This window comes from Alosa alosa, chromosome 21, assembly GCF_017589495.1.
Source record: "Alosa alosa isolate M-15738 ecotype Scorff River chromosome 21, AALO_Geno_1.1, whole genome shotgun sequence".
In the NCBI taxonomy this organism is placed as follows: Eukaryota; Metazoa; Chordata; class Actinopteri; order Clupeiformes; family Clupeidae; genus Alosa; species Alosa alosa.
The window spans coordinates 8,445,085-8,469,586 of record NC_063209.1 but is presented as its reverse complement, the minus strand read 5'-3'; the positions used below and the strand labels follow the sequence as shown (position 1 = coordinate 8,469,586).

Here is a 24,502-nt window from a genome sequence, read left to right as displayed (position 1 = left end):
CGCACAGCTCACTTTGCCATTATCAGCAGAGTCCAAGTCTTTAACATTAATAATACCAACAGTTGTATCTGGTGGTAAATTTTCAGAGACTGTGCTCGAAAACGACATAACATTTATGACTGGGGCGTTGTCATTGACATCATTTACATCAAGGATTACTTTACTAGAATCAGTGAGACCACCTTGGTCTTTGGCTTCAATTCTTATTTCATATTTGGTGTCTCTTTCATGGTCTATTGGACCCACCACGGTTATGCGGCCGGTGTCTTTATCAATATTAAATATATCTTCTATGTTACTCTTAAGTTTAGAAAAATAGTAAGTAACAAGGCCATTTGAACCACTGTCCTTATCGGTGGCATTCACAGTGGTGATATATGTGCCCTTTGGCGCATTTTCTATTATAGAGGCCCTGTAGACTGTTTGGTTAAAGACCGGTGCGTTATCATTTGCATCCAGTATGGTCACATCTATATTTACCGTACCGGATTTCTGGGGATTGCCACCATCTACTGCAATAAGCTTCAGGGAGAGACGAGGATGATCTTCTCTATCTAAGGATTTCTGAAGCACCATCTCCGCATATTTACTCCCGTCAGGATTTGAATGCTGCTTTAAAATAAAATTATCATTAGGTGTTAGGATATAATGTTGTAAAGCATTGACTCCAACGTCCGGATCATAAGCACTCTCCAGTACAAAGCGAGAGCCTTGAGTTGCCGATTCACTGATTTCAAATACCAAGTCTCTATTTTGAAATGTAGGTGCATTATCATTTTCATCTAGAATTTCTACAGTTACAGGATGCAATTCCATTGGATTTTCCAGAATAATCTCAAAGCTGAAGCTACATGGTGTAATATCGCCGCACAACTGCTCGCGGTCTATTCTCTCACTAACAACGAGTATCCCTTTGTCTGTTTTAAGCTCTGCGTACTGAATGCTCTCTCCGGTAACTATGCGAGCTCTCCCCGCACGGAGCCTTTGTAAATCAAGTCCCAGGTCCTGCGCAACATTACCTATCAGTGAGCCTTTCTTCATTTCCTCTGGAATAGAATATCGGATTTGCCCAGATACACGCAGAATAAAGCATATCAGAAAAAGTACTTGCCACTGCAGAGCTAACCGCTTTGCGCCATACTCCCCCAAAACAGCCATAATCCAGTGAAATGAAGACCAGCCAATGCAACCTATTTATTCCGAGGTTCAGAAGGAATTCAATGTGTTAGGAAAACAAGTCCTCACTAGGAGTAAATAGAAACGTTAGACATGTTTTGCCGAGTGCCGTGAACATCCAGTATCATGTATTCCCTCTCTTCAATCTAAAACGCAGAAAGAGAGCGTCGTCTATCTGTATAAAGCAGGGAGGGGCCTTGACATGATAAACAGTGAAACGACTGAGATTTTTTTCGCTGATCAACAGCGGCGCTCAGAGTCCAAACTCAGGAGCAGCAAGTAAAAAGAAATCTGCAACCCTCAGTCTGAATGACCAAAATGTGACCGTGCTACACGCAATAACATGCAATGTACAAACGTGATCAGTCAGCTAACCAGGAGCATTTTTGCTCATACGAAGATAATATTGCAAGATAATGCAATGCGTAATGGACTTAGTATGAACACCTGTGCATATTTCTGATCAACAAATTATTTATGTATGAAATGAGATGTGTGTGGCGGTTTTGTATTGTCATTAAATGACTACATACCTCCATTGGCGAATCGGGCTCATCCAGAATGTTCTTTTCGCTGTCCACACGCCTCATCGTTCTGGCGGCACTTGGGTCCACAACAAGAACATTTTGACCACATGGTCCAGAGAATTTGTAATCACTCTTTCTAGAGTCTGTCGTGTTGTACAATTCGTAATTGTAAACTCGGTGAAGAGTTCCTGCACCTCCACTGTCCGCGTAATTAGGTGGATAATATGGAATAACCGGAAGGCTTGGCTGATCGTACGTGTTAGACTGCCTCCATCGGTAAATCTTCACGGATATGATGGCAACCAATGATGTTACAAAGAGAAACGAAACTACAGCCAAAGCAAGCACCAGATAAAATGTCAAATTGTCATTGTATTCCTTGTCAGGTGTCAAGTCAGTGAACTCCGAAAGAATCTCTGGAAAACTGTCTGCCACTGCTACGTTAAGATTGACTGTAGCTGAGCGAGAGGGCTGTCCGTTGTCCTCCACTACAACAGTGAGTTTTTGCTTCACAGCATCTTTATCAGTGGTCTGTCGTATAGTCCTTATTTCTCCATTTTGTGTGCCAACTTCGAACAACGCCCTGTCGGTCGCCTTCTGAAATCTATATGTAAGCCACGCATTCTGTCCTGAGTCGACATCAACAGCCACCACTTTGGTGACGAGATAACCCACATCTGCTGAACGAGGCACAATTTCCGCCATAATAGAGCCACCGTTCTGTAACGGGTAGAGAATCTGAGGCGCATTGTCATTCTGATCTTGGATGTGAATCCTCACTGTTGCATTGCTGCTTAATGGAGGGGAGCCACCATCCTGGGCACTTACAGTAAATGACAACTGTTTGATTTGTTCGTAATCAAAAGAGCGCACGGTGGTAATAACGCCAGTGCTTGCGTCAATGGAGATATATGAAGATGCAAAACCCTCTCCTACCCTTGTCTCCGTTAACAAATATGATATCCTAGCATTCTGACCGGAGTCCGGGTCCACAGCTTTGACCCTGAATATTGATGTGCCCGGTGAATTATTTTCGGGTACATAAGCAGAGTAGGTAGCGCGATCAAAAACTGGAGCGTTGTCATTGACATCTGACACCTTCAGACACAAAGTGGTGACACTTGAAAGAGAAGGTGAACCAGAATCGGTGGCAGTTATCGTTATGTTGTATTCAGGCAATGCCTCTCTATCAAATGCAGATTCAGTTATCACCGTATAATAGTTTGCGAGGGAGGACTCTACCCTGAAAGGCAAATGTTTGTCAATAGAACAGGTCACCTGACCATTTTGTCCCGAGTCTGAGTCTTTGACGTTAATCACAGCTATTGTTGTGCCCGGTGGCGAATCTTCAGATACGGAGCTCGAGAATGACATGGCATTTATAACAGGTACATTATCATTAACGTCCACGACTTCAATTATTACTTTGCTAGTCCCGGACAAGCCACCCTGATCCTTCGCTTGGACTCTCATCTCATATCTTTTATCTTTTTCAAAATCAATATTTCCTGCAACTGATATTACACCAGTTGTTCCATCCATATGGAATATATTAACTAGATGCTCCTTCAGATTCGAAAACGAGTATGATATCATGCCATTCGAGCCACTATCAGCGTCACTTGCATTGACAGTTGCTATGTAGCTGCCTTTAGGTGCATTTTCCTTTACACTAGCCCTGTAAATAGTCTGGTTAAAAACAGGAGCATTGTCATTTACATCTAGAACTGTAACATCGATGCTCGCCATGCCAGACTTCTGTGGATCTCCTCCATCTACGGCGATCAGTTTTATTGACAGCCGAGGATATTTTTCTCTGTCTAATGCTTTCTGGAGAATCATTTCAGCGTATTTACTGCCATCCGGATTCGAATGCTGTTTCAATATGAAATGATCATTTTGAGTCAGAACATAATTTTGAAGGGCGTTGACTCCGACATCAGGATCATCAGCACTCTCTAAAACAAAACTCGAGCCGAGTGTTGCCGATTCGCTAATTTCAAAACTCATCGCATTTTTCCGAAATACTGGAGCATTATCATTTATATCCAGAATTTCGACGGTAATTTGATGCAGTTCTATAGGATTCTCTAGGATGATCTCGAAACTGAAGCTGCAGGGAGTAATATCGCCACATAGCTGCTCCCGGTCTATTCTCTCACTCACAACTAGAATCCCTTTGTCTGCATTAAGCTCTGTGTACTGGATACTTTCCCCGGTCACAATACGAGCTCGACCCGTCCGAAGCCTTTTCACATCAAGTCCAAGATCCTGTGCTACATTACCTATCAGTGAACCCTTCTTCATTTCTTCTGGAATCGAATAACGAATTTGTCCGACAGCAAAATTACTAAGCCACATGAGGACAATAAGTACTTGCCATTGTATTCTGAACTGCGCACATCCACCATTGCATTTTCTTGAAGGATACACTTTGAAAGACATATTTTCTCCAGAATTTATCCACAGATGTTTGACAAAAGCTTCAATTTCATGATTCATTGAACGACCTGTAATATCCACAGAATGGCTGGCGATACAGAAAAAAAATACCCCGACCGTTATTCTATGTCCTTCCACAGCATTGTGTACTGTAGGCTTGCCTTTTTTACTGTGTCAGGGTGTTGTGCAGAGGAGGGCCAAGACTTAACGCAGGACCGCAAACGTTTTACTGATCAACAGCGGCCCTTAGAGTCTAAAACTAGAATCTGAGTGATCTTTTACGGATGACTAGAGCGGTATAATAAAATAACACAGATTATCAAATGTACATATATTATTATTGTTATGGTTATTATTATTATTATTATTAATATTATTATTATTATTATTGTTGTTGGTTTTGTTGTTGTTGTCGTCATTATTATTAGCCTACTATCTGCATTGTTGTTGTTGTTGGCGTTGATGTTGATCAATGGAAGTAGGTTTTTACTAAAACATACTGATCCCTCTTACTCATTTTCAGCACCACGTTGAAAATGGACAGCGAACGAGGAAACCTGGCATGGTGTATACAGAAAGAATAGACTTGCTTTAGTAGTCTACAATCCCGCGCCTGCAGAAATCCGTCAAACCATAGGTATCATGATGTCTTACAGTAACAATATCTAATCATGCAAAGTTATGTTTTGTTCAGTCATATAATAGACTACTTGTGCAATAGCACCGCTGTGAGTCAGTCGGCGAAACGGCACCATTTACACTGTGCCTTCTGTCCCTCATGGAGCCTTAGATCTGTCAGCATGCATGCCGCTGAAGATAACTGTATTAAGAACGGAAATATTAGCCTATTAGTGTTAGGAGCGAAATACATAAACACACATTGTGGGCCTTAAATGGAACATGTATTGCTCACAAAGGCACAAAATCAGTTTGAATATAATGTTTACACCAGACTACTACCACAGACACACATGTACGCACACACAGGCACGCATGGGCGCGCACGTGCACACGCACATGCACACATGCTTTTCTCCATATACCCCTGACTCTTCACCCCAATCCCTCTCTTATCTCTTCCTCCCTTTTTCCCTTCCTCTCCCTCCCTTTCTCCCTCTCTCTCACATACTCATACACATGTGCGCGCACACACACGCACACACTCCTTGGGACTTGGGATTATGCTGCAAATGTAATTTCAGTATGCCATCTCATAAGAACAGTGACCTAAATTTTGCTATCAGAAGGAAATGCTTTGAGTACAGCTGAGCCGAGTTGAACTGAGTTATTCATCACGAGTGTTACAGCCCCGGCTCTTGGGCCACAACATCAAATTGAGACAGACAACAGCTTTTATTTCAGTAAATTATTTAACTTAAATTAAATGAATTTAGGGGATGAATATCAAAGCAAGCACAAAGGAGGGCATGGTGAACTCGAGCCTCAACTGTGGTGAGAATGCAAGCCTCTCCCCCTCTGGAGGCAAACAGCACCACTTTTACCCACACAGTCTCAGGTGTGCACAATGAACCCAGTTATGCCCATGCGTGCATCACCCTAAGGCAGTAGCCCTGCCACTGTATGGTCAGTGGGGGCGTAGAGGGCGTCACACTCCCCAACTTAAAAGGGTTCCTCTAGCAGCCTTAAAAAGGACTACAAACCCCCTCTGCAGTCCCAGGCAGCCTTTGATCTTCCACACTTACAGACACACACAGCAGCCCTATATCACAGCAAGTTATGGACATTTTCAAAATTCAGTGAAGCATAAGCTCCAGACCAGTGGCCAATCAAAAGTGGTAAGACACATACCCATAACATACTGATCATGACTCGCTAGGCTCACTACCACACAAACATAGTTACTGCTTTTACTCTGCCTAGCAACAGCCACAAATGATCCACTGAGAGCAGGCTGACGTCTCCACAACACTAAAGGTCACAGCACACAAGACGTTCACCCCATGAACACTTCAGGCTAAGCAGACATGAATGCTGATCTACAAAACTGGCAAGAACAGGGGTGATATTTCACTAAATGAATAATTCAACTTAAGAATCTAGGGGGAGGGAAAATGCCGCATATGCCACAGCAGTGGGAGGCCCTACAAAGAAACTTGTGAAAGTCACCTGGACAATGATCAAACACAATGCCGATACAAGTGAAAACTCAAAGGACAAGATACAGGTCTATAAAAATGCGGAGCACACCAGCCAAAAATCAAAAGGGTCACCTATACAAAAGTCACTCCAAAGTAACCCATTCCAAAAATAACTGCAGTTATTAGATTTATTGATTTATAGTCATTTATTTTTCATGTCCAGAATATTTCATTTTCTGCATATGGACTGCAAATAATTCCTCTAAAACTGCAGATACTTAAAGTAGTGTGATTTTATTTTTTAAGGGACTGCAATTATATTGTTTAGGCCAGATTGAGACTCTTCTCAGTATCACTGGTTTAGGTGTAAGCACCTCTCAACCTTTCCTAAAAATAACAACCACTAGGTGTGATCCAGCTTTGCTTAACTGGTCAGCAGGCAGCAGACCAAAGATAAAGTCCACTAACTTCCATTCACCCATTCAGTGGATCAAAGCCACCGAGCTACCTAGGATAACCACCAAATACAATACAGAAAAACAGCAAAGTTATGTTCATGTCATGGCTACAAGAGGACAGACTAAAAATAGAGTTGTAATTTCAGTTGATTAATAATTTAACTTGAAATTTAGGGGATGAATATCAAAGCAAGCACAAAGGAAGGCATGGTGAGGTTGTGGTGAGAATGCAAGCCTCTCCCCCTCTGGAGGCAAATAACACCACTTTTACCCACACAGTCTCAGGTGTGCACAATCAAGCAAAATATACCCATGCTCCACTCATGCGCCACTGGCCTGCGAGGGTGCAGAGCTGCGCAACACAAGCATCTCACATTTCAGATTGCCCCTACAAACCACTCTAAATACCAGGCCTACATTCAATTTTATATTCTTTACTGCTACAATTGTGCAGTGCTCAATATTGACAAACGTTGCCTACAAAAATCTACTTTGTATCAAAAAGTTAGCCTGTTTGTTTATTTATTATTTATTAATTTACCTCTTTCTCGCTCTTGCCCACCTCTACATTTACATATATTCATGTAGCAGACACTTTTATCCAAAGCGACTTACAGCTAGAGTATAACATTCAAGCTAAAGTGCAGAGGAGACCTTAGCTAAGAATTACATCTGCATCTGTCAATAAAATGACTAGAGGACTAAGAGTACTTTGGGCCTATTTTACCGTATTTCACATGTATTTAGAATGAGAGCACATTAATGACAGTGGTGCTTGTGCAGCACCCTTTTCTGCTGCAGTGTAGAACACAGAGGGGTGGGGGCTCAGCCTCAGAGTCTCAGTCTCAGCAGCATTTGCATTTGAGGGGCCTCAAGCTGATGCAGCCAGTGTGATGACTGTACATTATTTAGCAGTGCCTCTGTCTCTGCACAACAAGGTGGCCTGGTGGATTTGAACAAGGCTGAAACTGGGCCTGTTCGATGCTGGTCAATGTGCACGTGCAGACACTGACCCGTTACCCCCTGTGACTGTTTCAAAGGCAAGACATGCACGCACACACACACTCACTCACACACACAAACAGGGAGGGGGGGAGAGAGAGAGAGAGAGAGAGAGAGAGAGAGAGAGAGAGACACACACACACACACACACACACACTCTCAAAGGCATGTGCAAAGGCATGTGTCACTGTCTCACGCTCTGTTTATCCCTCCCGTGCTCAATCGCTGTGTCTTTTTCACATATCGCCACAAGATGGAGTATGACATGGTAACAAGGCCAGTGTTTTGTATAGCTCAGGGCAACTCTACTGCCTGTCCTGAAAGGCAAGTAAAGCTTTCACATATCATTTGGTAATGTTTGAATACAGTGTATGTGTACATAGCTAGGCATTACAATGGATTGATGGACAGGTAGTGAGGTAGGTAGATAGAGGTAGATTGATTGATAATTAAATGTCTCTTACCTTTATCCAATGAAAGGGCATGATAGATGTCCATTCAGGGCCAGGTGAAGGAGAGAAAGAGAGAGGGGGAAAGACAACATTAGTAAAACCATGGAAACATTTTATTCTAATAATAAAGAGGCCATGACATCATAATGGAATGCATCATCACTGTGTCCTGACACATCAGATGAGATGACATGAGCATCATACACTGCAGTAAAACAAATAATGACATGGTAGGAGACTGCACAGATGTACGGTGTTATAGTTTAAAACCCTTTCATCAGAATAATAATAATTTAGACATGTACAGGTAAAGAAACAACCTTTCCCAAACATACTACAATACATAATCATACATCGTTTTGGACAAAAAGCGTAACTATAACCATAACCATACTACCACAATAACAGTAAACAAGGCATGAGCTGCAATAGCAGCATGAATCTGTGTTTGTACTGCTATTTTTTCCCTCATCATGACAGCTCTTCCGACCAAAAGTAGGCCTGCCTACAGCCATTATTTAACCACACATGGGTTAACATGGGAATTAGCATACAGTGACTGGCCTGGATACAGAGACTCACTGTGACTCAAGCACACCACCAAAGCAGTAATCTACGGCACAGCTCTTGGGACTCTGCTGTGTACACGCACACAAGAGGAACATCAACAGCAGACTAGACCACAACCATTGTGTGGTATTTCCACAGTAATGTCAAAAGGCAAATTGAGACGCATTTCTGCTAGAATATGTGAGTGATTGCTCTGCAGAAGCTGAGGATAGTGAACCATGCACATGAGATAGCAGAAGGGAAGCAATACACGGACAATTCACCTCCCTGTTGTCATCCTGACATTAGCATACTGATACAGCCACTCGACATCAGTCAGCATGCACCTCTGCAGGGGCCGAGGCGCACACACATCACAGCCAGACATGTGCATTCTCTTACCCTCAAAAGCACACAGTAGCTCATATGCATTCTCTTACCTTCAAAAGCACACAGCCAGACATGTGCATTCTCTTACCCTTAAAAGCACACAGTAGCTTATGCTTGTCAATAAATACATTTTTACTCAGACATGCACGACTCGGCAGCACTCTCTACAGTAGTGAAGGAGGCCATTATTACAGTGGTTACAGTGATTACAGTGAAGCCTGTTAGGAGTGGTCAGTTATCACCATTCAATTATAACACAATTCACACACTATCCATCCATCCTCTTATAAAAAACCCTTGTCCTACATGATGAAGGAGGTCAAGTACAAAGCACTTCACATGGGGCTCCTCTTACCTGCGTGCCAGATGCCATGACTGCACAGGCCTCACTGACGTATGATATTCCCATTAGTCTGAGAGCCACATTTTGTGAAATGAGTGAACTGATTTCAGAAATAATAGTCTTTTCGTCACTAGATTTTGCATGGTCATGCATGGACGAGAAAGTGACATATTTTCATTTAAACCACCAAATCATGAAATGTTTCATTGATAAATTATTTTCTTAGAGTGACATTAACATTAATGTAAAAGGTGTGGATTTCAGTGCATTTACATTTGTAGGTGAGTATGTCATCATATAAGCATGTTGCCCATGGCCTAGAACACATCTGATAGTATCAGCTTTGTAATAAAGCAAGTGTTGAACATCTAAAGTCTCCAAACATAGCCCGTGCTGCATAGAGCTTTAGTGCTGAAAAACAAATCCTGAGCTAAACAGTTTTGGTCAGAGGGATTTTGTTTTTCATTTATGCCCATGGAAGGAGATTAAAGGTGAACATGAAAGTAAGTAAACGCATGAGTGCAAAGCCCCTTTTTCTCAACCCTAAATAACCCAGGTACTGTCCTGATATGACTATGTTGTGTTTCACCAAAGAATTGCTACGTTTTCCAGTACATTGTAATACAAGACCTTAACTGATCTGGCAGCACGACTGAAGTTATCCACATCTTTCTCTGTAAACTCAAAGGCTCTCTTGGTCAGTCATTGCTTTTGGAGGGCTTGAACACACCTGCACCCCCACCTGGCCTTCTGAGCAGATGAACAGAGAGTTTCATGTATGCCTAACCCACAGCCTGTATTAATGTCTATGGATATCAGTATTGTGAACAGACATTTTAAATTAGGCCCCTCTATATATTGTAATGATCGCTGCATAGATGAAAAGGTAACTGTGATAGGATTACACTCCATAGGCATCCATGATGAGCTTAAATATGTCAGCGTGTTTACCAAGGCGAGTGAACAGTGAGGACACATCAGCATGCTTTCCGAGCAATTTCACCGCTTCAAGTGATTTTAGTTGGCTTCAGCCAAGTGAGAGAAACGGGGAGCTAGAGGGACTGTTGTCCTCTCCACACTTGCAGTGCTGAAAAAGCCCAAACACATGTCACATATCCACTGAGGTCAAGTGAAACACAAACCACTCAGAAAAAAAATAACATTACAAATAGCTTTTTATTTCAACAGAGAGAAACAACGTGGAGTCAGTGAACAAAATAGGTCGAATAAAGTGTTTATCGACAGGCAGTATGAGGTGGAGGAACAAAAACTAGCTTAACCAATCTAATTTCTTCTTGTTCCACATAACTGAAAAAAAAACCTTAAGATGTACAACCAAAGAGAAGGACAGTTGAAGTCTTTGTTACACTGATAGATTAAGAGCACAACAACAGCAAGTTGAAATATGGCGGTATAAATATTAAAGAGGCTCGACAGAATGGTGTCTTCATGTAGAAGAGTGTGTGTTGTAAGTGCGCATTTGTGAGATTTGAGTTCCTGCTGAATAAATATTAATTAAGATAAAGAACACTTGGAATTGGAGATATAGAGATAGATTATGTGCAAAACCACAGCAAGTCAATACATAACTGTATAAATGCTCATCTTTGATTGTGTTTGTGTGTGTGTGTGTGTGTGTGACTGTGTATCTGTGTGTGTGTGTGTGTGTGTGTGTGTGTGTGTGTGTGTGTGTGTGTGTGTGTGTGTGTGTGTGTGTGAACATGAGCAAGCAAGCCAGAATCACAGACTGAGCATTTCTCTGTCTAATCCTCCCGCTTGTGCCTCGTGTTGGCAGAGAGAAGGAGCACAGATGTTTGTGGTGTTAAGCACTCATTACCGCTGCTATGAAAAAAAGAAAAAACAGCTAAAGCGACAGAGAGAAAAAGAGAGAAAGAAAGAGAGAAAAAGAGAGAGAGAAAGAGAGAATGAAGGGAGGGCACATGCCTTGAAAACACCACAGTTAATCCCACACAGAGGGGGCACGAGGCAGTGATCACAGCCAGGACAGATCTTATGTACAGTCTCAAACCCAGCAAGAGAAAGAAAAAACAGGCCTTCACATCATTCCAACCCAAAGAACTCAAACACAAAGCAGAACAAATGCAGTAATGAAGCGGTACAAAGGCTTCTGCTACTGTATAACACTTACTTAACTTAGAATATTATACAACAAGTAAGCTGAAGTAAGCACAGATAGAGCACGGTCAGTACATGATTTCAAAGAAAACACAGCCCATGCACTGACAAGGAAAATAGGCCTACACAAAAGTACCATTAGGTGCAAGAGCAAACCAAAGAACAGTTATGTCAAATGTTGTGTTTGAAGCAATGTGGTGTTGTGTTCATTTACACTTTTCCATACAAAATCAGATTACATCCCTTTGAAATAACCCATGGTGTAAGAAAATATATTCCACAACCTCTTGGTCAGTCACAACTGTGACCAGGGCCTACACAGCTCTCAAACAAATGAATCCGTGTGCACAGTCAGTTCAGACTAGTGACTCTGATACACCAGGACAGGTGGTGCTGTCCCTTTTAATCCACTTTAGCTCGACAGGGGCCTACTCTGCAGTGATATATTAATCATATCACCTTTTCTAACTGGTCAGTGTGCTGGTGTGTTGCCGAGGGGTTTTGGTCTGACCCCTAGCACTAGATTTTGTGTGGCACCGACAGCCGTGACAGTCGGCGGGGGTTGGCCTTGAGACTGGCTGCGTTCTCGGCGGTCAGGCGCACGAGGGACTCATTTTTCAGGGGTGGCAGGCTCCTTTTGGTCATCGTGTCGTAGTCCATGGGCCCACCAGAGCCGGAGCTGAAGCGGAAGTCGCCGCGCCAGGAGCCAGTGGTCAGGAAGGAGTTGTAGCGTGAGTCGTTGTCCAGCGTGCCCCAGCGGCTGACGTCCGAGTAGTGAGGCGGGCCATAGGTGGGCGGGAAGATGGGCAGGTTGGACGAGGCGCCCCGGTACAAGCTGCGCCGGCACAGTTTGACGTAGATCACGGAGCTGACCAGGACGAGAAACAGGCCTGATACGGAGGCCAGCGCGATGATCAAGTAGAAAATCAAGTCATCGTTTGGGGCTGACTCATCGGGGCCGAAGTCGGACAGCTCGTCCACAACAGGCAGGCCATCACCGATGGCGATGCTCACAGTGGCTGTGGCGGTCAGAGACTCTGGGCCGTTGTCCTCCACCAAGATCTCCAGGGTCTGCTTGATTTCGTCATCCTCAAAAAATGGCCGGAGGGTCCTTATTTCGCCGCAGTGGACTCCCACTGAAAACAGGTTGGGCTGAGTAACCTTGACGATGCGATAGGAGAGCCAGGCGTTGTGGCCAGCGTCGGCGTCCACGGCGACAACCTTGGTGACCAGGTAACCTCTGGGGGCTGCCAGCGGTACTCTGTCCTCGGCTATGAAGCTGGAGGACTGGACAGGATACAGAATCACGGGGGCGTTGTCGTTTTGATCACTGACAAAAACCCGGACTGTGCACGTACTGGTCAGAGGTGGACTCCCTGCATCTCGTGCGCTGACAATTATCTGGAAGTGACTCGCCGTCTCATAATCAAAGGGACGGGAGGTGAAAATGTCCCCTGTCTCGAATTGATTGAGAGAAGAGAAGCAGTCACTGGATCTGCTTCCAGACGTAGTGAATAATGAATTTTAGCATTCGAACCAGAGTCCTTGTCCTGTGCTGTGACTCTGATGACAGGTGTGCCTTGAGGCCTGTTTTCAGGGATGTCCACAGTATACAATTTTGGGAAAAACAGGTGCATTGTCATTTACATCTGAGACTGTTATAGGTATGACTTTACTGCTATATAAAGGAGGAGACCCAGAATCCACAGCAGTTATTGTAATATTGAAGGCTGCATGTGTTTCTCTGTCCAAAATGTCGTCTGTCACAAGCATGAAATAATTTTTCACCTCTGATACCAGTCTAAATGGGACATTGTCTGTTATATCGCAAGTGACACGACCGCTTGTCCCAGTGTCTTGGTCGTACACGTTCAATAATGCAACCATAGTTCCCGGTAATGCATCTTCAGGCACAGAGGAGGAAGCTGATTTTACAGATATCACGGGCGAATTGTCATTCAAGTCAATAACATCAATAATGAGTTTACAGTGAGAGGACTGACCACCGCCATCTTTAGCCTGGACGTCTAGCTCGTGGACATTCACGTCTTCATAATCCATTAAGCCGATAACCCTCACCTCGCCCGTGACAGAGTCAATTTCAACAACCCCTCGAGTTTTGTCCGACACGTGACTGAACGAATACGTTACTTCTCCATAAACACCGTCATCCAGATCTGTGGCGTTTATTTTCGTCACCAATGTGCCTGGAGGTGAATTTTCTGCTATAGACGCTTTGTAAACTCTCTGACTAAAAACGGGAACATTGTCGTTTGCATCCAGCACATGAATGTGAATCGAAGCAGTCCCAGATCGGGGTGGATTTCCTCCGTCAATCCCACTAATAGTCAAATAATATTCCGATTGGGTCTCACGGTCCAGTGTTTTTTTAAGAACCAGTTCTGGGTAGGCATTGGCATTAACTTGCTTATTCATTTCTAAGGCAAAGTAGTCATTTTGGCTGAGCCTGTAATGCTTAATCGTATTGGTTCCCATGTCGGGGTCCCGTGCGCTCTCCAATGGGAACCGTCTTCCCAAAATAGTCGACTCGACTAGTTCGAGTTCGATCTCTCCATTGGCGAACACGGGGCTGTTGTCGTTGATGTCTTGTACTTCCAAAATAAGACTGTACACTTTGAGCGGGTTTTCAAGTAGCAGTTGAAACTGAACGACACAAACAGCCGCCTGTGCACATAGCTCCTCGCGGTCCATTCTCTCGCTGACCAGTAAAGCTCCCGTTTCTGTGTTTAACTCACAGTACTGTCTGCTTCCCTCAGCCACAACCCGGGCTTTGCGCTTCACCAATTCAACGATGTCCAGTCCCAAATCCCGTGCCAAGTTACCGATAACGGAACCGACCTTCATTTCCTCGGGAATAGAATAACGGACTTCACCGAGCACTAGACTGACAAATGGAATAAACATGAAAAAATAAAGGACCATTGCTGGTTTTGCGCATCGCTTTCCATCGACGGCTAAATGATTCTGATGAAGAATCATATCGACAAAAGGAATCAAACATCGAAATATTGAAGAAATTTAAGATCTTTGCTATTTTCTACATAAACATTTTATAAATCGTGCATGAAAATCATCGTTTGCAGTCCTGCCCCACTCTGCATCTCGAACAGAATGAGTCAAACTCTGCTCTGCTACTGTCAGCTTCAATTTCTCTCTGCGCCTATGTAGCACGAACTCTCTCCGCCTCCAGCGCCAAAACGCGGGCGCACACGAGACTCACACACATACACTCGCTCTCTCTGTCTCTCTCTACCATAACGTCTCTCTCTCTCTCTCTCTCTCTCACACACACACACACACACACACACGCGCTCTCTCTCGCTTTCTCTCTTTCTTTCTTTCTCTCTCTCTAGCTCTCGTTCCCCTGCCTTTCTCTCACACTCATACTGCCCCCCTCCTTCCCCGTTTATCCTCGCCGTGTAACTGACAAATCTGGGGCATGAGGGCATGTGGATGATAAAGCATTGAGTAAAGTTAGAGAGCGTCACCCAGAGTCTAAACGAACAAACAACAACAACAACAATAACAGCAACATTTTTTGACACGTATGTCTACATGAAATTATTTCCAAATGGAACACAATGACACTTTGGGACAAGGAATGAATGAATGTGTTGAATTGAGAGTTGTGACTCGAAGTAGATGTTCAAAAACGTATTTAGAAAATATGGCTTAAAAGCATACCTCAGACGGCACCATGGTATCATGATATGGTCTCTCTGCATGAAGTACAGAGAGAGTTGAGTTTTTCAAAGTTTGATCAGCTGGCATGGTGGCATCACTATAAGATCCAACAAACTTGAAATCACTGGTGCGCGAACCCGTTGTCAGGTATCCATCATAATTATATGAACTGCGCAAAGTCCCTGCGCCCTCGACGTCTGCGTAATTTGGTGAAATATATGCGCTCGGAATAGCAACAGCGCCGTCGAACAACATTCTTGGCTTTCTTTTACGGCAGAATCTGGTTGCAAAAGCCACCACAATAAAAGTAAAGAAAATGGTACAGACAGACACAAGCGCAATGATCAGATAGGAAGTGAGCTTCGAATTGCTTTCATCAAAGGACATGTCCTTCAGTTCAGGAACCTCAGCCAGGTTATCAGAAATAAGTAAATACATGGTGCAGGTTGCAGACAGAGCAGGTTTTCCGTTATCCTTCACAGCTACAACTAGAGTCTGTTTCATAACATCAGATTCAGAGATATCTCTCAGCGTCTTGATCTCCCCACTGTGAAGACTGATTGTAAATAGTCCAGGATCGGTGGACTTCATAATGTGATAGGAAAGCCATGCGTTCTGCCCAGAGTCCGCGTCAACTGCGATCACTTTGGAGACTAAAGAGTTTGCTTGTACAGTTTTGGGCACCATTTCAGTCATAAAGGAGTTTCCATCCGGGGCTGGATATAATATCTGCGGGGAGTTGTCATTCTCATCTGATATAAAAACACTGACTGTTGCATTACTGCTTAGGGGAGGAGAGCCGTTGTCTCGCGCAACAACTTGAACATTAAAACTTCGGAACTGCTCGTAATCAAAGGATCTAACAGCATGAATGACACCTGTGTCTCCATTTATGGATAATAACGAGGACACCGGAAAGCCATGGACCTCACCAGCAGAAAGTGAGCACATTATGGTGCCATTCTGCCTCCAATCGGGGTCCGTCGCTGTAACTGAACACAAGGAGGACCCCGGCTTATTATTTTCCGTCACGTGCGTACTAAGGGACTGGTGTTCAAACTTTGGCGGATTGTCGTTGACATCGGATACTGATAACTGCACGTATTTAAAGGACGACAGGGGTGGAGTACCTTCGTCAGTAGCTGTTATTGTAATATTGTACGCCGACACGGTTTCTCGGTCCAGATTATTTGTTGTCACCAGAGAATAATAATTTTTCACGGACGGCACTAGTTTAAACGGAACGTCGTGTTGTATTGAGCAGCGGATCTGTCTGTTATTTTCAGAGTCTCTGTCCTGCACATTTATGATGCCCACCTCAGTACCAGGCGGTGCGCTCTCGGACACTGGATCACTTAAACTTTTCAGAAGAATCACAGGGGCATTGTCGTTCACATCAGATATCTCTATGATTATTTTACTGTCTGTGGAGGCCAAACCCGTCTTTGGCTTCGACGTGTAGTTCATATTGTGCCTCATCTTCGAAGTCAATTGGCCCTGTTACCTTAATTTCTCCTGTAGTTGGATCTAATGAAAAAGCTTTTCTTGCCTTATTTGATATACGGCTAAATCCATAGGTCACGTCTCCATTGGGTCCTTCGTCTGCGTCCGTAGCGCTCACTTTAACAACTAATGTGTCTAAAGGAGAGTTCTCTGGCAAACTGACCCGATACACAGGCTGACTAAACAGAGGAGAATTATCATTCGCATCTAGCACCGTAACGTGTATTTCTACAGAGCCTGATCGAGGTGGAGACCCGCCATCTGCCGCGGTGAGAATTCATTTTACTTCTTGCTCCTTTTCACGATCTAGCTCTTTGTCTAACACTAGCTCAACATTTTTACCCCCGTCTACATTGGGGGACACAGCCAACACAAAATGGTCATTTATCTGTAAGGTGTAGGCAAGGGCGTCGTAGTGGGGGGACAAGTGGGAATAAATTATAAAATATTTCGGGTAAATGCATCAGTTGATTGATGTATTAAATTGTGTCCAAGCCAACATTGTTTGAGGGCAGGCACCCTCTCCCTTGCACGAAATGGTTCAGTCCGCCTTCCCCAGCTAGGCGCATTTTTGAAGTAACGTTCATTCTGCCGAAGCGGCAATGCAGACGGTCACGGTGTGAAGATGTCTAAGTCTAAGAAAGCTAAATCCGGTTCCCAGAAAAGAAAAGAGAGGCAAGAAAGGGAGAAAAAAAGAAATGAGGGAAAACAAGTGTTAACAGCCTTCTTTCCCAAGAAAGGTGAGCCCAATGTGAAAGCAATAGTCTACAAATGAAATGAACTCCTGAAGGTTACAAAACACTTCAATACCACCGCGAATCCGCGATTATCAGTGCTAAAACAGCATTAACACAAAATTAGAAATAACATGATGCCTGATTTATAGCTACCACAACATTTCAATAGCTTACTAATTCGAAAAAATTATTATGAGCTAATAGCTTAACTTAGTAGGCTCAATGTTATATAGGTTCATGAGGAAAGGCTGTGGGGATAGTAGCAAAGCTAACTTGTGAAACGCATCACACTCAGTTAGCTATAGATAGCTGTTCTCTCAGCCAAAAGTGTTCAATTTGTATAGATAGCTGTTCTCTCAGCCAAAAATGTTTTCATTCATTTCATGTTCTAGCTTTTAAACATTCTTCAAATAAAACAGAAATTCAGAAGATTATTTTCTGTTATACAGTACATATAAGAGTTGTTAGATTAATTCAATGTGTGATTAGATAGTAGTTAGTTGTGAACCTCATGCTTCATGCTTACAGCCGGTGGTTGGTTAGTTGGTTGGTTGGGGGGGGGGGGGGCATGGCCACCACTTGTGCATAGGGCCCAGAATTTGGTGCTACGCCCCTGGGTGTAGGTTTGGACTGCGTTTTGCCCCACATCTGCATCGTGCGCCTCGTTCACGCGATAGCGGGATCCTTTCGCAGCAGCAGACTCACTAATTTCTAATTTGATTATATCGTTTGGGAATACGGGAATATTGTCATTATTATCTTGAATTTGAAGAGTAATTCTATGGAGTTCTAACGGACTCTCAAGCATCAGTTCGTATTTAAGTTGGCACGTTATCTTCTCAGAACACAGCTCCTCTCGATCGATTCGGTAATTTACAGTCAAGTCCCCAGTTCTCATATTTATGTCGCAATAACGTCGTTTACCCTCGGCGTCAATGCGCGCCTTACGAGCAGACAATCGGTTCGGATCAAGTCCAAGATCCTTGGCTATATTTCCAATTACAGATCCACCTTTCATCTCCTCTGGAAAAGAGTAGCTTACGTCTCCATATGAACTCGATGCAAGGAAAACAGTGCGAAAACAAACGCAAATCCTTTGTGCTCCATTTTCTGATAGGACCAAAACAGAATCCGCAGATTATGCGGCCTGGATGAGTATAAAATCCAAATGTTGATAATACAAACAGATAAACGATATAGTTCACGCGGTTTATATCAAACAGGGCCTCTCCTTCTGAATCACGTTGATACAGCCAAGAAAGGCCAGGTTTGGCTAAACAACCAAGGGGTGGGAATGCAAACCATTTTATGATGGTGAATAGCGACACATGCAGTTCCAAAATAGAATAACATAAAGAGCTAGCATTTGCTATTTTAAAATGACACGGCTTTTATACAGCTTCTTCAATTCATATATATTTATATTATTAAGATTTTTGTTAATGTGTATGTTAAAATGACATGCTGTGTTGACACAGAATCACAAATCTACATCAATTATAAAAACCCTCGTTTATATTTCCTACGAAGAGAAATCGCAAGCATGCAGTGCCATGTCAACGAACTCCGCGCCATGATGATCCAGGATGGATCCTATTAAAACCGCTCACCAAGCATCAACTAAAGATGTGCGTTCAGCCAACGACATGGATGGACAGAGGTCAGAACTGTAGCTAACTGTACATATGGAGTTAATGACACTCCCTGCCATCAACACTAACAGTTCTTATTTAAACGGACAGCACTGATGTGCGCCCCGTGCCAAACATAATTTGATGAACACCTAAACGCATAATGTACCAGCCAGCTGGCCACAATTTTATCTACATAATATATTCATTTTAAAACACAAGAAACATTTTCTAATCTAGAACAACACACCATTTCACCAACATAACAGCGTATTACACATAAGTAGCTATATTTTGTTTTGATGAAGCTGGAGGTTGGAGACATTTGCGCACAATTTCTGTCCCCAAAATCAATTTAAACTAGTGCGGAAATAAACAGAAAAATGACAAAATCACTGTACAAAAAGTCAGATATAGAGTTGCCCCTCATATTTACCACTTAATTTTCAATGTGTATGTCAGTCATCAGATGACAACTGTACAACTGTACACACAAATATAAACAGGGAGAAGAATAGGAAATCGGATCATCTGGTGGTTGCTGCTTCTCACTCTATCCCTCTCTCTCTCCCTCCCTCCCTCCCTCTTTCTCTCTCTCTCTTTCACACACACACACACACACACACACACACACACACACACACACAGAGCCAGCGAGATAGTCCATGAGCCAGCAGAGAAGTCGGTGCCACGAGAGGGCACCAAATCAAACCTGTTTTATTTTGGTTGTGTTTGCCCCCACATGAGAAAAATGTGACAGACTTTCCAAATTCACAGCTGAAGATTTCTACAGCCTCTTATGTAAAATGTCCATTGTAATGAATTGAGAGAAAGTGGAATAGAACATTATGTCCAATATTCCAATATGTGGTTTAATGTTCTGCATTTCTCATTAGTGGGTCACTTTGATACTAAAAGTATGATTCTATGTAATGACTGTATGATATCTGTACTGTCCCTGTGTATATCTCTGTGTGACTGTGTTTAGAGATAAGCAGGAATATTATGACTTTGCAGTGTTTCACTGTTCTGCATGGCTATCGTCAGTAGCTATCTGCTCCAGATTGCCAGGCTGCCACTAATCAGGGTCTGATTCAGTGTAGTCCACGAGATGGGATGACCAGCCCATCTCCGGCCAGCCTGGAAGGATACTTAAACCCTAACTATTTCCTTGTCTAGTTAGAGCAGCTGATGGATCTTTAGGTGAAGTCATGCTGTCTCTCCCTTGATGCGCATCATTGTAAATAAACTCTGTTCCTGATTTTTTATTTTTTTTTACTTTTGGTCTGACTGAGTCTCTATTAAATCTATGGTATCAAAATTACCATCAGTTTATGGAGGTCCTACCGAGATTGATAAGGATTGTATTGATCCATTGAATTAAGGATTGTTCTTTTTACCAAACTTACTGTGTGTGATCCCTCAGCCCGCTGGAAAGACGCACTCTCGGTGAGTAGTACGTTTTGTTCCTTTAAAGTGCTATTATGACTGCCATTGGGCAAAGGGGGATTGCGTTGAGTAGAGCTCCTATCTTAAAAATAGACAGTTTGGGTAAAAGAAGGAACAAATTGTGTGCGCACACGAAACCGATCTAAGTCAACGAATCTCCTGAGAGTTACAGATGTTTTGAGTACAGGTCTGGGCGAGAGATCACATTCACTGGGTTTGCTTAATTGAACAATCTGTCAAATTTTGAGACCAGTCACTTTACGGTAACCAATCAGGACATGAGTCAGTTTATGTCTCAACATGTATGTCTATGTATGTTTCTGACCTGTGGGTTATGTGTATGTGTGCTTTGCAAATGTCTGCTAAAGCTCTGATACTAACATGTCTGAGTGTCGACCTGTCTCTGCTTGAACTATTATTTGGCATAGTTTGTTCGGAGCTGCAAAGCTATTTGAATCTAAGAAAACTTCCATCATCTCGTTGTTAAGGGAAAGTTAACTTACTTGGCAGCTTTGTCTGTCTGTGGCAGCCACACATGGTCAGCAGCATGAGTTGGGCCAAAGTAAGATAAAGGTGGGGACGCCTATTCAAAACATCCCAGTGCTGCTAACATTGTGTGTCAGCCAATCAAAAATACCACAAAATAATTAGAAGAAAGAATCCGTCTAAAAGTATAGGCTACATGTTATGTGTTGCAACTAAAGACTGAGTTCGTTTTGTCTTTGTCTTCCCTCCTGTCAGTCGACATGAGGCCTGAGTGAGAGTGTGTGTGTGTGTGTTGGTCAGCTGATATGCATGAAGGTCACATATCTGTTACAGACTGTAACTGAGAATACACATAAGAAAGATGCATCTGACTGTTAACTGTATTGAATTGTTTTTTCTTTTTCTTCCTCTCAATAAGATAATTATTTTTGAGTTTTTGCCTGGGATTCAAACTTGTTTGATTTACTGAACTATTCTCAACTAAACTAAAGCCAAGATTTTGTTAAGTGTTTGAAGTCTAATTCCTTTTCTCCTGTTGAGTTGTTCCTTTTCACAAAGGTAAAGGATATTCTGTGGTCACCATTGAGGGCACTCTTGCTGGTACGGTAAACACTAACACACTTAACCATAAGGTACAGATCTTCTCTGACTTAGCTGTGTGTGTGTGGTTGTTATCTCTGTACTTGAAGGTCAGGGAGCCAGTGTAAAGAGAGAGAGAGAGAGTGGAGAAGAGAAAAGACATTTATTACACTTGAATTATAAAGTTAAAGATTTTGTATCTAAGTTCGACCAATTTGAAGGTGTTTCTTGTCAGAGGAGTCTCAAATTCTCTTTTAAAATGATGTTTTGATGTTGATAGCATAACATATTAATTCAGTTACTTCTCTTAAGAGTGGCACACATTTTGTTTTGGCTTGTGTTTGATCGACATGCCTTAATTATTTTATTTTTGTTTGTTTTCCTGTCTATGCTAAAAGAGACATGTAATGCCCTTGGTTGATATTCTTTTTAGATTTTCCAGTTTTGGAAAATTATATGCCATTGAATTACGATTGTCATTGAATAATCTCTACCGTCCTAAGTGTTTCTGTTTGTTTTTTCCTTTGGAACAAAATGGAGGGGGGTGATCTTTCAGTCCTGGTTCTGGGGATGGGCCTCTGGAAACACCCGTAAGGGAGCTGAACACGCAGCAACGGGTAAACCAGAGACTTACAAGCAGACCAGGGCTGTTAGGTTGCTTCAGCCCATCTTATCTTTTTTCCCCTGGTGATTCAGGCCCTAGCCCTAGAATAAGATATCCTCAGAGAAGCCTGAGATTCTAAAATATGAGAGATCTGCTCACAACAACAAGTAAGGTAACAAACCAACATTTGATTAAGTGACTACCCATTGAGAGTAGTCACGCTTGAGTTTGACTATGGGTGTAGTTACGCTTGACTTATGTAGCCACTTAAGTATATACGCACTCTTAGAATGTTAAACTCTTTGCTTCAACCAGCTGTGCTGGTTTGCAAAGATTCAATATAATTGGATGATTTCGATCACTGGCTCCTGTCTCATCTTCTTGATTCCGAATTGATTTACCTAACAGAATTGCGAGAGGTCCCAAGAGGTCCCAGAGGATCCCAACATCTGGGGTCAGAACCAGCTTCCTAAAAAAACCGTACACGGTGAGGTCTGGGACCTTGGATTTGGAATCCTGAAAGCCCTTGGTTGTCTGAGACAGCAAGGCGAGATGGCTGACCTTCTGACCCCCAGTGACGGGATCCTACTGAAAGGGAATTCTCCTGAGACGTCGGAGCGAGAACCAGTGATCAACCAAAAGGCAAACGTTCTGTGAGTAAATAAATAAATAAATAATCTCCTCCATAGGGAGTCAAGACAATTTTGTTGTAGTAGTCTTTGGATGAAAGGAAAACCAGAGCGAGCAGGCTCAGGGTTGACTCATCCTAAATAGAAAAACTACTAGGGGGGGGCTATTTGGTAGAAGTAGTCCTAAGATGAGATGAAACCCAAAGCGAAGAGGCTCAGGGGTGATTCATCCTAAATAGAAAAACCTAGGTTTATGAGATCCTTTTGATATTTATAAGGACCTCTACAGTTTTGCATGTTATTTGTGATGATCTAAAATGTATATTTACACGGTTAGCCTGAAATTACATTGATTGAATCAATGACTAAAATGTCATAGGGTCGCAACCTCCTACATCATCCTCCAGCTTTTTATATACATTTTGATATCTGATATCTCCACCTAGGAATATCTGTTGTTTTAACTAAATTTAGTAAAGCTTTGCAGGGAAAATTAAATGCTCTGTGCTGTGCTATAAAGAGTGTTGGATGTCTGGACCAAAGCATCAAGGCCATCCTTGCTCTCCCCAATCCACTACAAGTCACAGGAGCACATATGCGAGATGATGGGTATGTTAATTATATCAGATTACATATTCCAGTTTTGATTTACATTTTCCAGTTATAAATTTAATGAAGGCCCCATAGAAAGTATGACCATTTTGCTTAAATACAGGCTAATTGTTTCTCCAAGCTCCCTGCTCCCCATGCTAATAGAACCTGACCCAAGTTATTCTGTTCCACGTGTAGGCCGCAAACACTGGAAGCCATGCAGACTCTATGTTCCTGCTTCAAGGTAGACAAAGATGTGTTTTGACTGTTGATTGGCTAGGTGTGTAGGCCTTGAGCCCTGCCAGGTCCTGCTTTGAGGCCACCATACACTATGGTGAGCGACTGGCTGAATGGGCGACAACATTTTAGCTAAGGGAATAATCTTGCTAACCTGACCCTAGCCAGATGAATGTCGTTCCGCTTAGCTCCACCTAGCTTCACTCACATCCATCTGGGACCTCTTCCATTGAGAGTGATTTCTCCAACCAACTTTATGGTTTAGCCAATCAGGACGCAGGGCGGGGAGTTTCATAGATGTGACATAGCGTAGAAGCCACTGTGAGTCTGTTATTAGCGCCACGGGTTGGCTTCGGGGTGAGTGGTTGAAGTAGCACGCCAATAGATGACGGACAAGTGGCTTATTCAATCATATGCAAGCATTTTTTGATTAGGCCCAGCCTTCTGAAGCAACACTTCAATGGATCGGTTCCAGATGGATGAGTGGAGCTAGGCGGAGCGAAATTCATCTGGCTATTGCCAGGTTATAATCTTGCAGCCTTGCTGCAGATCATAAGGGGGAGTCTGATTAAGAGTAGACTGATAACATAGACAGCTAGCTCTTGCAGTGTGTCAAGTTATGATTAAAGATAGCTTTTTCTTTCATGGAGGATGAGAGGTTGTTGATGTTGACTTCACTACACTGAACTAATTTTAAATAGGTTCATGTTTATTAACAACACACCCACTGCAGTTGTTATATTGGTATTATTTTTTTTTTTTCCTCATCATTGACAT

The 24,502-nt window shown here is 42.8% G+C and overlaps 2 protein-coding genes and 1 pseudogene across 3 annotated transcripts in view; all 3 read right to left on the bottom strand.

The window, feature by feature from the left end:
• Positions 1-1,709: 1,709 nt before the first annotated feature.
• The window catches only part of LOC125286068 (protocadherin beta-16-like), a gene marked incomplete at its 3' end in the record, with an annotated part of 68,151 nt that continues 45,358 nt past the window's right edge, over positions 1,710-24,502 (bottom strand). Inside the window, 1 exon segment of the mRNA XM_048230763.1 lies at positions 1,710-4,233. Within this exon segment, the coding sequence (XP_048086720.1) occupies positions 1,710-4,233 (2,524 nt within the window).
• LOC125286069 (protocadherin beta-15-like) overlaps positions 4,568-24,502 on the bottom strand; it is a 70,629-nt gene continuing 50,694 nt past the window's right edge. The window contains exon 2 of one of the 2 annotated variants that reach the window (XM_048230765.1): positions 4,568-4,965. In XM_048230765.1, the coding sequence (XP_048086722.1) occupies positions 4,879-4,965 (87 nt within the window). In that variant the 3' untranslated portion in view covers positions 4,568-4,878. Of the gene's footprint in view, positions 4,966-7,216; positions 8,022-24,502 lie in introns of those variants that run through there. The other variant, XM_048230767.1, reaches the window with a different exon arrangement.
• On the bottom strand, positions 10,596-14,830 carry LOC125286072 (annotated as a pseudogene).